Source organism: Sitodiplosis mosellana, unplaced genomic scaffold (genome assembly GCF_009176505.1).
Source record: "Sitodiplosis mosellana isolate CC-2019 unplaced genomic scaffold, AAFC_SMos_1.0 Smas_scaffold_5, whole genome shotgun sequence".
Taxonomy (NCBI): Eukaryota; Metazoa; Arthropoda; class Insecta; order Diptera; family Cecidomyiidae; genus Sitodiplosis; species Sitodiplosis mosellana.
In genome coordinates this window covers 2,983,675-2,997,080 of record NW_022595248.1, presented here as the reverse complement: position 1 = coordinate 2,997,080, position 13,406 = coordinate 2,983,675, and the positions used below count along the sequence as shown (strand labels likewise).

Here is a 13,406-nt window from a genome sequence, read left to right as displayed (position 1 = left end):
TATGTGTTGTGAATAGAAGTTGCGTTTTCATTCTCGGACATTCAATTGAAATGGTTTTTGTCGTTTAGCAGAAGAAAAAAGCGGTTGCATCGTTTCACAAATGGTTTTGTCATCAAATAAATGAAAGCAAATAATTTATAAACGATTGTTATCAAGAGAACTTCCACGGTGGTTTGTTATCGGGTAAAGTGCTTGTTTTTCCTATGTATTCCTACATTTTCCTTGTGGCGCTCGACAAAGAGAACCATTTTGAAGTGGTTCTAAAACGACACCAATTCAACAACAAACCGCGCCGGTGTGCACAACCATCCTTGATAAGCTTTTGAAAATAACAAATTACAAAACATTTGTTTATCAATGCTACAGAATGATTATTTTCATGGATATAATCCAGATCCGTTGACATTTTGTCGAAACAAACAGGTGAACAATGAATCCATTCGTCGTATGATTGTTTTTAAACAATTGTGCACCGCATCGCTTGAGCACACTCGCTTCGGTTGGTTGAACCAATTGCTGGAGCTTCAAAAAAAAACAACCTGGCGATTATCAACCGGAAAACATCATCTGAAGAAGTTTCCTATTTATATTTCAATTTATTTTTGGCTTTTTTGGCGTTGACATTTTCAGCATCTGTTGACATTTTTGCATGACGCGACAGAGTTACATAAAAAGATTTTTCTTGAGAACTTGTTTCAAAGACATTAACTTTTTCACTCAAGCGATTGCCGTTTGGTTCGGGTGTTTATGATATTTTTGCTCACATTTTGCTCGTGCATCATTATTCATGAATGTGGATGATAATGAGGCGGAACGCCAAGATTTTAAAACTTGAATCCACCAATAAAATTATGATATTTTTTGTTTTGACAGAGTTATCATTGAACATATATATGATATCACACTAGAATATCTCGGGGTGTTATATCATACATACGTCGATTATTATATGATAATCTTCTTCTTATGATTATCAAGCGCCATGGACACGCACGAACGGACAATGTTCTAATGACGTTCTAATGACAACTGAACAATCGACGATTACCGTACTATCATCATGGTTCATCGAATATTTTACATATATTTAATGAGCCGGAGATGAAAAAATTCATTAACAAACTTTGCCGATACGGATATGGGTTGATGTGTCGAGCAGCAAAAAAAAAAAAAAAAAAACATTAACATTGATTTTTCGAATCGAAATATCATTGTTTATGTTCATCCATGACGTTGTTCAGTAATCAATATTTATCAATGACGTAAATTCTAGCGTAAATGGATGGCATTCGATACACAGCTACAATATATCTATCAATACTACATCGAATGCATCGATATCGTGCTCCTGAACTGAAATTGACTTTCCATTTCGAGTGAAATTGTCATGTCTTTTTCGCATTGATTCCAGTTATACAATTCTACGAAATTTTTATGTTTAGTGAAATACTAGATAGTGTACAGTGAAAGGCGATAAAGTCTATAGTCATGAAGCGTCGATTTTTATAGCGAGCAAGTTGTTGTTTTTTGTGTGAGTTTGAGTGGTCAGTACAAAAAAAAAGTCCCAATCGTGTCTGGGTAAATAAACTCATTTTGTTTTGCTCGGCCTAATCAAGCCGATTGAATGATGCAAAACTATGATTTCAACAGTTAGAGTACATATAATTTTTTGCGAGCATGTTAAATTCGCAAGCATGTCACATTCGTGGCTAGGTAAATCACATGAAAGCAAAACTGATTCGATGCAAAATAGGTCCAAGTCATTGTGTGTTTGCGTGTGACAACAGATCTCGTTTTCACTTGAAACAAATTGCATTGATTGGATTGCGGTCAGTGGTGGTGTGCTACGGCAGCTGCTGCAGTAATAGCAGTAGCATAATGTGACTTAATTTAAATACGTAACAAATCGCGATCTCACAAATCAAATAATGTCGATTTGTTGAATTCCGGCACAGCAACGATACAACCATTTTCTTTTCTCCTCAATTCGTTGAAGAGAGACATGCGAAAAACATACGATGGTCTTGTTTTTTGCTTTACACAACTCTCTTATTAATTGTTTTTGGTGCAATTGAAGTTGCTTGATCCGAACATGATTTGTTACAGCAATCACATACGATGGCGTGTACGGTGCTCAAGTGTCACCTATCATTGCCTATGCCATGACAACCAAACGTGTACATATGCAACATTGAACATTTAATTGGCCATTCGCTACATTGACGAAATCGGTCATAACTGCGTTTCCATTAGAAATTTCCGCAAAAAATCCACCGATCACTCTGAAACAAATTTTAAGACAAGAAAAACACATTTAAATATTGAAACCTTTGATTTTGGCTTCTTTTTTCGTCTGTGCTAAGAATATGCAAACAACAACACTGCGACTACGTGATCGAAACCCCAAAACTGACTTAGTAACACAGTTCATATTTCATTTTTATGATGTTGTTGAGACTTATCCTACTTCAAATTTCCGACGAAAAAAAATTGGACTGAAATCAAGACCAGTCGAAAAACAAGTTGTTTTGCTGCATTTTTACATCTTCCCTTTTCTTCCGATTTTTCAATGCTTGATTTCGTGTTATTTCATATTTTTGCAATTTTGAAGTTCAATTTATAACCAGTGTATATGTGAGATCATCAGAGAGATCGTCGGCGAATCATCTCGTTTTCAATGTTTCAAGTGCATATTTGTATATTATATGATTGTTAATGTGCGCGATCTTTTGTCATTCAAAAAGGTTAAAGTCCGAATAGAATTAATTTCAATTTGATGCAGGCGATCGCATTCAAGCGAACAGCCCGTATCACTGTGATTAATAAATCATAAAAGCCATTCGAGATGAGGTTTTTTATTGAAAGATTTAAGTTCTGATAAGTTATGAAATATTTTAGCACTGCAAATGATACTATTCATGTATTTGAATAACGTATTATATATATGATAAAAAAAAACTTGAATGAATTCCATTTAGTTCTTATTTCAATCCACTTCAATCGACATCAATGTTCTATAGTAAATGATCGTGACAAGCACTTAAAAACAGTGAAAAAGCGAGTTTCAACTCAATTTTTAGTGTAATGTAAATAAATACGCCCCATTGTAGTAGAAACTACTATGATTGAGCAACGATATTCTTGCGTCGAGTTCAAAATGCGACGTAAAATTCCGTAATAGTATGCAGAAGTCGATGGCTATACACGACGATTTGGTCGATTTAGTTGTCAGGCAATACAATGCGATCAACGCGAGTTGATATCGTTCACTCTTATCCGGCTCTGTTTACTTAACTTGACTTCGTATTGAATATGTTATATAAGTTGCGTGTTTTCAAATGATTCCCGAATGCAAACACTCATGTGCATATAATTTCTGTGTTTCGCAGACGGAAAATAACGAATAACGCAAAAAAAAAAACGATGAACAAAACAAATGCAAAATTGATAAACATTTCAATTGCACATTTGTTGTGTTTGCATTCAGACTGGCATTGTTTGAGCCGTGTGATTTGAGGGAGAGAGAGCGAGAAGAAGATTGGTGAAATGATTCAAAGCATCAATTGTTCTGATAAATAAAATGATGACGCAGAGTCATTTATAGACATGATTGCCATTTGCCGATATGAAAACCGATGATTAAGCGAATGTTCGACTTTTACTCGGGGCGTTGTTGTTGACTCAAAGGCGTTTGCACTAATTATACGGCTGAGAATAAGCTCGACATCGCTCAGCACGTTGCACATAGAGAAAACAACTCATTTCCATATAGAAGAGAAATATATACGTTTTATGAGTTAGCCAATTACTCTTGCCACAGCACATCGATGGAAAATCTATAAGTTGCTGTTGATTTTTGTCTTTCATTTTGATCTATTCATCGTGTTCCTTGTGAAATATTGGTTCGTGCGTTCTTGTCTCTTTTCGATCTGAAATATGACACGAATCGATTGAGCCATCGCGAAATTGTCGATGCGAGTGAACAAGAGAGCAAGAGACAGAGAGAGAGACAGAGAGAGAGAGAGAATGATGAAGAAAAACGCTACATAATGTCCAATCAAGCATATCGATCTGCACAAGAGTTATGATGACAAACACTTTTGTTTAGCCCGCGAGAACGGGCAATTTGAGTACAATGTTATTACCAAGTCATATTTCTCGGCAAACAAAGCATTAACTTGTCATCAAATCAACGTTGATACGTTTTTAATTTCATATTTGTTTCTTTTATCTCGTTTTATTCGCAGCTTGGAAACAAAACCCACCAAATGAAGCAGATGTGAGCCGAGAGTGAGGAATAGAAAAAAAATCACCGTGAAAAACGTTCTAATGACCAGAGAGTGACTTTTTGAAAAGTGGATTTGTATTAGCACCTTCAGCAATTGGTACTCATTCGTCATTGTTTTTTTTGTGTGTGTTTGAGCATCGAAAATGCAATATTCATCCGATGAGATAAGTGTAGATAGCGACCACTTGAACCAGGATGGTACGCGTAGCCTCAAATATTTGCCACATTGGCCGGCTGTAAACATTGAGTTTCAAGATTTGGTGTACACCGTTCCGGACATTAGCGGTAAGTATTGGACGAAGAATTCACTTTGATTGTTTTAAATCGACTCCATGTGAAGCCAAAAATACAATGTAATATGTTCTCATTAATATGTATGGGCGGAGAAGTGAATTAAATTGATTGAATCTAACTGGCGCTGACATTGAAAATCCACTGAAACAAATGATTAAATCAATTAGTTTAAATCGCAGACCGAGAATAGCAAAATCGATTTGCGATGCAAAATGAAAGCGAATTAATTGTGTGATTCATTGACGTCAATAAATCGGAAACACATTCTTTATGCGCTATAAACCTTTGAAACGAGAGACGCTACACAATACAATGTTTCATTCTAATTTATGATCGTTTTTCTCCATTAATGATTTCAGAATTTACAATGTCTAAACAAGATATTGTCGATATGAATGGGGAAAAAAGCCAACAACAAAACAAGTAATACGGTAAACATGTGCTCCTTCAACCGCTTTTGATTCGAATCGATATAAAACCAATAAAAATCTATCGAAAAGCGGTTTGACTACATGCATTGAATATTCGATGTCGCGAGTGCGGCTGTTGCTCAGCTGCGCCGCCGTCGTCTAACTCACCTTGACTGTGTGCGTGTGTGTGTATCTTGAATTGTATGGTAAACGTTTTTCAAGTTGCAAGTGCCGATCGTCGACTTAACTGGAAAACACAAGAGTCGTCAATTGAAAAACAAATAAATAGACAATTTTTCAGCAACGTAACTGCCACATGACAATCGACAGACGATTCAATTGTAGACGTAGAATAAGCATATCGTGCACACACACATCGAGTGATATGTGTCAATGACATGCATCGATGCAGTCGAAGCTCAAGTTCGTTCGAAAACAGCTGCAAAGTTCAATATTTATCGACTGTTTATTGATTACCGTGTTGGAAACACTTTTCATTTGTTGTTGTCCCACGAATCATACCATCGCTGAACAAAGTGCAGAGTCTACAGAAAACAATCTCGAAACATGGAATGCGTCAAGAGTGCGTTGGGCAAGTGTCAAAGTACTTGAAACGGGATTTAATTAAAGACGATCTCCCGAATCTTTCAAATAAATAAATTTGTTGTTTTTGAACTATAGTCGTTCGTGCTGCAAATTAACTGAGGATTTGTGGATGCTCGTTTGTTTTTGGGTGCTCATTTTGCTTACAAACTAGTTTACTGCACTAAAATTGGATCAGTTTGCGGATTCAAAGTACTGAGATTGCATGTGCATGTGCTTGTGCACTGAGTATGACGCATGATTTCATGCACGAATGTGTGAGAGCCATTGTTTGAATCGGATGTGTGAAAATGTACAAACGTTCTTTGGGAGTGTGAATGAGCACACTCGTTCATTTTCGTCATTCGACAATCATATCGATTTTAAAGGCTAGACAAAATATGTTTGCGACACAACGTTTATTCCCGATGATTCGAACATTTCATTCAACGTTTCAATTCTGGGCAAACAATCGAACATTATGCGATCGGTCGATGGATAGTTGCGTGCTTTGGCGAGAGTGTGCCGGAAAAGAGAATTTATTTTGAAAAGTACGCATATCGTTCACCTCAACCAAATGACATGCTCATTTGTATTGCTTTGTTTGGCGTGGAAGAGGAAATCACTACTTTGGATAATTTCAGAATAACGACACTCGCTGATAAAATTTATCAGCTCATGTCATAAGCCTCATGAAGTCATAAGCAAACAAAACAGTTCCATATTTTTGCGATAGTTTGCATTGTGTATGGGCAAAACCGTATCATTACCACAACATTATGCTATTGTATTAAATTCGAGTAAAGTTCAACTTCAATGTGATATTACCCACCAATACCACGTTCAATCATGGTGATGATCGCAAAAAGGCAAATTATATCGAAATTATTACGGAAAAAACAATCAAATTATCAAATCTAATTACGCTAAATTCCAATGCAATCGTATCACGGTAACGCACGCAACCGAATGAATAGACCCGAATTAGTTGATTGTGGTGTGACTCAAGTTCGACACGTCACGAAAAAAAAAAATAACAAAACAAATAGAATCAACGAAATTCTAATTAAAATAATTTAAAAGAACAACGTAAGCACCATAAAGTTCTATTTTTTTTCTTCTCTTATTCGCATTCGACATTGTGCCAAATACACGTACTAGTTCATTTGAATGACAGTAGTTGAATTCATTTGTTTGTTTCTCTCTTTCGCTCCAGCACTCTTTCTCTGGACGTTGCATACGTCTTTCGCTGCTATTAATTTCATTTTTTAATCGTCGTGTTTTCATGTTTTGGCTATCTGTTGTTGCTGTTTCGGGATTTTCTATCGAAAAATAACAAGAGCATTGCAGCAAGGAGATAAAGAAATGACGACAAATGACAATGCTAAACAACGAGGAAACTGACGATTTGGCAAAGATAAATCATTTTTTTCGTATTATCTCATGTTTTGAAAGTCAAATCTGTTTCTCTCTTTGACTCTCTTCCTTTGTTTTGTATTCTTTTCATTCAAATTCTGTTCTGCGAACAGTGTAAAAGGTTCACTTGAACGAAGAAAAACAACAATAAATTGCTGCATCAAATCATTTATGCAATTAACTTTGCACGTCTGGAGCTAATTGCAAAACTGTAATTTTACGCGTCTTTTGTTATCCTGCGTCGTCGTCGTCGTAGTCTTCATTTCTTTTTTAGTGACTCATATTAATTCCACATTTGACCGTTTGACTTTCTGTGTCGTGCCCCGCGCACATTGCCGTCATTTTATTGTCTGTCATTTTTAGAAATGCTTAAAACGCGCTGCAAAATAAACAACCGTTTTAGAAATATAACTTTCCATTCAAACTCAATGACCACTAAATTACGTGTCATTTTTTGTTATACAAACATTTCGTGTACTTTGTTCAATTCGTTCATCCCAAGCTAAAGAGAAAAAAAATCAACGATTCATTCAGATAGAATGAAATACAGAATATACGACAGTGTTGTAACAATACATACAGTAATTAATTGACATTCCAAGCTAATGAAGTAAAAAGTTGATGATTCTTCCAAAATCGAACGATAATTTGCCGCGATAAACACTTCCGAATTTTAACTGAATCACATAACTTGATTGATTGATTAAACGAAAAAAAAAAAATTTGCGCGAATGAAATTCGCCTTGTACATTCATTTCACTTACCCTTGTTTCCATTTGCGGTTCGATTTGCATTTCAAAGCAAACGCCCGTCCTAAAATGGTGTCGGAATATTACACGTTTTGTTGTTGCTGTTGTTGTTGCTGTATGTTTCAGTCGGCTTATTTTGCACGTCGCGTCAAATTTAATTTACAATACATTTTCTCTGGGCAGCTTTCAATTCTCTCACTCGCTTACTCGCTCTTTCATTTTCCTTCCCGCTCGCTGACTCGGTCAGCCGCTGTGCTTTTCACTCACTCGCTCGTTCACTCTCACATCAATGAAATGCGTCAAGTCACCGTGCTGCATGTGGTGCTGTTGTTGTTAGGTCAGGTTCATTGACTTTCCACATAGAATTATGGCGTCCATTTATGTAAAACCGCATTGTTCTATCGCATTCATGATTGCTTGCCAACGTATTTTAAGTATGGTTTACGTAGTTTCGTGAAATTGTTTTTACTATTCATTCAATTCCAGCCCAAAATCTGGGAAAACAATCATACATTTGACGAATATATTAAGAACGAATTGTGTATACGTTCAAAGAAGAAACTGTTGTATGATTCTTTGGAATTATTTTTTAAAGCATTCAATTTTCCATTTTTGTTCACTCTTGCACGTGTATTGTCCCGAGTTTTAGATGCATATTGAGCTTTAATTACCACGATGTCGATCAGTAAATGACATAATTATTCCTGCATTTCAATCAAATCATAGCTCCGTAATGAACGATAACATATTACAGGCTATAGGGAAATTATCATAATTATATTGGCAATTAGAAAGAAACAATAATCATTGCACAGAATCGTTAATAATCCTTTAAATGATTATTGCCTGTGTATGCTTTGCTTTAAAGATAATGGTGTCTCTCTGTGTCTAATTTCGATTTTCAGGAAACAAAGTGATTTTACGAGGTGTTAGCGGTAAATTCAAGTCAAATCAATTAACGGCTATCCTCGGACCTAGTGGAGCTGGAAAATCCACACTTTTGAACGTATTAGCCGGATACAAGTAAGCGCCTCAAATTTGATTTACGATCCATTTTGGCGTTTGAACATAAAACATTTTCATTTCCAATTCATTACTAAACGCACATTCAATTTGCCAATAATTCACAGAGTCACCGATGCAACTGGTTCAGTTTTGGTAAACGGTCGACCGCGCGATATGCGAGTGTTCCGGAAAATGTCACGATATATCATGCAGCAAGATCTATTCCAACCAATGCTTACCATACGGGAAGCCATGAAAGTTGCCGCTGATTTAAAGCTCGGACACGATTTGACGAACGTCGAGAAATTCGAATTGGTGAGTCAAACACGCGAGTTCATTATTCATTAGTTAACACAGATTGAAGAATCGATACTCATCATGATTTATCTGATTGACGAATGAAGTGATTTTAACGGGATTCGACTTTGTCATACAGGAGAATTTTTTAATTATCCATTAAGTATCGAATGAATTTAAACGATGACGAGGAAAAAAATTATTCATTTGTTTTCTTTGTTTCTGAGAACACAAAATTTTTTTTCTCTCCAAGTAATCAAGATCAAAACACGTTTTGTATAACGGTTTCAAATTGGATATGACGTTCGAATAAACCCATCCGCGATTGATTGCAAGAAATGTGATACAAAATCAACTAAATCGTTTTAAACCATTTGAATTGATTGCATTTATGCGCCGTTAATCATAGACTCAATGAAAAATCTAAGTTGTTTATGAAGTTTGTATAATAAAACACTTAGAATAGTTGCCATTTTTCAATAATTTCGAAGAAAAAAAAAGACCAAAGTTCAACCGTTAACCGGCAGAAAAAAACTGCCAATTTAGTAATTAAGATTAATAGTTTTCGTAATTTCTGAGCTTTTAATTGAATCTTTTCATTTGTCCATAGATTGACGAGATTCTCGATTTGCTGAGATTAACTAAGGCGGCCGATACAATGGGCCATTTGTTGTCTGGCGGTGAATTAAAGCGATTGTCGATTGCTTTGGAGCTTGTTAATAATCCTCCGGTTATTTTCCTTGATGAGCCAACAACGTAGGTTTTTCACTTGTTTTACTTTTCGCCTAACCCATACGTGAGTTGCTAAAAATTTTGCTTTATTTCGACATAGCGGTTTGGATGATTTATCCTGTTCGCAGTGTGTGTCGCTATTGCGTCGAATTGCGCACGGCGGTCGAACGGTAATTTGTTCCGTACACACGCCATCGGCGAAAATCTTTGAAATGTTCGACCATGTTTATATTTTGGCCAATGGGCAATGCGTTTATCAAGGCCAAGGACCAAATTTAATTCCATATACACAAAGCATCGGCCTAAATTGCCCAGTAACTTATAATCCGGCTGATTTCAGTAAGTCAAAATTCGAACAATTGTGAAACTAGATTACTCATTCGTCTCTATTTGCAGTGATTGATGTTGCAAGCGGCGAATATGGCCACGAATATATAGACAAGATGATCTCTTCAGTTGATAATGGTAGATGTTTAAATTGGACACCGTACGATGCTATCGTCGATAATAATTACCGAAACGAAAAGATTTCCGGACAATATTTCGATGAACTGGAAGAAGAAATCAATCCGAAGCATTTGCGCGCGAGATCATCGAATTGGGAACAATTTTGTACACTGTACAAAAGACGCACCGTACAAATGTGGCGGGATTCGGTAAGAGTGTTTTTATTGTTATAAAGGGAAATTGTCCTTTTCCTAAGGTGATTAAGGTAGTAATTTTGATGTTCCATTTTCAGAGCTACATCAAACTTCGAATTTACATGATTTTCTTCCTCGGACTCATTGTCGGCGGCATTTATCAAGGTATGGTTCATTTATGTACTATTTATTTTATTCAACACCGCCAAGCACTGGCTGAATAATGATCGAACACGGTTTTCCATTAGAACTGAAATTTTTTTCGCATTACGTTTCACATTTGATATTAAATTCAAAATTTAACCGAAAATATGCCTTTTTTCGCTCATTTCAGGAATTGGTAACGACGCAACAAAGGCTCTCTTCAACTTTGGCTTTTGTTTCACTGTCACCATCGCGTTTATGTACATACCACTGATGCCCGTTCTGCTCCAGTTCCCAATGGAAGTACAACTGCTGAAGCGAGAACATTTTAATCGTTGGTTTCGAATAGGACCGTATTATTTGGCAATGACAGCGGCAAAGTTACCCCTGCAAATCTTTCTGGCATTTGCATACATCACAATGATTTATGTAATGTCTGACCAACCCCTGGAATACACTCGAATGGCAATGTTCTACTCAATTGCCGTGCTGATCGCTCTCACTTCTGAAAGTTTGGGCGTGTTGATTTCATCCAGATTGAGTCTGATTGTAAGTTTGGTCCATTTTTTCTAAAAAATTTCATGTAATCATTTTTTTGGCATTGAATGTTTGTTGTTGTCGTTATTTTTTTCGACCAATTTTTGTGTGTTCCTGAAATAAATTTGTTCATTGAACTAAAAAAAAACCGAGTGAAATGAATTCGAATCCACTTCTAAAATGCTTGACTTCCATATTTTCTTTTCCAGAACGGAATGTTCGTGGGTCCAATTTGCACTGTACCATTGATGCTGTTGGCTGTTTATGGAATTGGTTATGGTCGCGAAATCGAAATATCACCCTACATTCGAATTGCAATGTCATTCAGCTACCTACGATACGGTCTGGAAGGTTTGATCGATGCAATGTATAGCTACGATCGTGCAGATACAGTTTGTCCCGATGGTGAAGTCTACTGTATGTTTGCCAAGGCAAAATTCTTAAAAATGGTGCTTGGTTTCGAGGATGTAAACTTTTTGGTGTCAATTGTTGCTCTCATTATGTACTATCTATTATTCACAATCACTGCATTTTATATGATAAAAATTCGCATATCGACCACACACAAAAACAACATTGCTGTTCAGTATTTGGGACGATTTGTCAAAACACATCTTAATTTTGCCGCATACAAATACTAAAGGTGTGTTTTATGTTAAGACGTTATCATCATTTCAGGCAAATAGTTTTATATGGCGTGGATTCAAACAAAATGTGAAATAGATTTGTAAGCAAGACAATTTATTTAAATTTTAGATTTAAAAAAAACACTGTAGATTTAACCGATCGGACTGTTCTTTCTTCTTGTCAGAAGATTTTAAGATTTTATTTGTACAAGTTTTGTCAATATTTAAACAACAAAAAAAGGTTTGTGAACAATAAAGAGGAAATTCGTACATATAAACAAAAAAAAAATCAAATGAACATGGCTTACTTTTAGTTTTGATAGTTTTTTTTATCGCTTTTCTTTATTATTCTCCTACCAAATCCAAACGATTCAATTTTATTTATAAAATAAAGTAGTTCTTTTTAGCTTCAATGCCCATTCCAAGATCTCAGGATTAAAACGATCTGTGATTAAATGACGGATTAAACGATCTGTGATTAACTGAAAATCAACACACCAGTGCTATAGACTAGACTCTACCACCATCATACACCCACACGTACACTTATACTTACTTACATATAGGTAAAAATTCCAAGTTCTCCTTCGTAATTTCGCATGAAAAATTCTCAAATTTAATTTCGCACCGAAACATTCTCATTCACCAAAAAATTCCTTTGCAATCTCGTCGTCAATGAAAAAAAAAACCTGTCAAAATATCAACTGTTTCCAGCGCCCTCTATTCCATCATAGCAAAACTAATGTACCTTGCATACGCACATACTGCTAATAAGACTCTATTCATTATACGTTCGAAACATGTGCTGACCCGGTTGCAGTATATAAAACAGAAATCAGCTGTTCGCAGTGTTTATCGACACTAAGTGGCATGTATCGTTTGTTTCGCGTGCTTCGCCCATTTATGTAATGTACGTCATTGAGTGATATTTGAGTGGTTTCTTCCTATATATGCACGGTATACAAACGATAGTATTGATTTTTTTTCTCGTCACAATAGACATGCGTATTTGCGTGCAACGGATTCTTCGGGCAAAATGATGTCATATAAAATACTTCAAAAGCCAAATAACTTGCTATTAGCCGAATGTCATGTGCATATGAAATTATCGAATTTCAGTTGAGACTCAAATGGTGCCATCCAATAATGCGTATTTTATCGAATTTAAATGTATTGGATCAGTCTATCTCAATTTCGTTCGGTACGCATCATCATTCAAGCTGATTTAGTTAATGTATTTTCGTTGTACGAAGCGTGTGTATAACCGGCGGCAATTCATATTATTTACCCGGCATTTGTACATGTTACGGCTTCAGTTTGGTGCTCGTTCTCTTTTAATATGATAATTGCAAATGCGTTGATTGAATTAATTCGAATGATTTACAGTATACGGTGTTGCTACTGCTTGTAAACATCAAACGTTGCGTTCATATTTTGCATGGCTCTAATCCGCTTAATGTATTCTGAAACATCAATTAAATTGGACAACATTTCGAAAGACGAAGTAGAAGAAAAAAATTCAAGCACATAAATAAAAAATGAAAAAGAATCGAAAAAATTTTCCACTGTTCTTTATCGTTCGTTCATTGGATGTGATACAGACGCTGATCTAATACACTTTGTGTGGGTCGTCACAGTGAAATTGGCGAATATGTGTTTTTGTCGAAATTTCTGAGTTCACCTGG

The 13,406-nt window shown here is 35.9% G+C and overlaps 1 protein-coding gene across 4 annotated transcripts in view; it reads left to right on the top strand.

Moving 5' to 3' along the window:
- Positions 1-13,274, top strand: part of LOC129566806 (ATP-binding cassette sub-family G member 1) — a 16,792-nt gene extending 3,518 nt beyond the window's left edge. For all 4 annotated transcript variants that reach the window (XM_055443039.1, XM_055443037.1, XM_055443038.1 and 1 more), the window contains exons 2-10: positions 4,248-4,573; positions 8,645-8,762; positions 8,870-9,059; positions 9,652-9,797; positions 9,874-10,112; positions 10,170-10,429; positions 10,513-10,579; positions 10,749-11,107; positions 11,305-13,274. In XM_055443039.1, coding sequence (XP_055299014.1) covers positions 4,432-4,573; positions 8,645-8,762; positions 8,870-9,059; positions 9,652-9,797; positions 9,874-10,112; positions 10,170-10,429; positions 10,513-10,579; positions 10,749-11,107; positions 11,305-11,736 — 1,953 coding nt within the window. In that variant the 5' untranslated portion in view covers positions 4,248-4,431 and the 3' untranslated portion in view covers positions 11,737-13,274. The remainder of the gene's footprint in view (positions 1-4,247; positions 4,574-8,644; positions 8,763-8,869; positions 9,060-9,651; positions 9,798-9,873; positions 10,113-10,169; positions 10,430-10,512; positions 10,580-10,748; positions 11,108-11,304) is intronic.
- Positions 13,275-13,406: the final 132 nt, after the last annotated feature.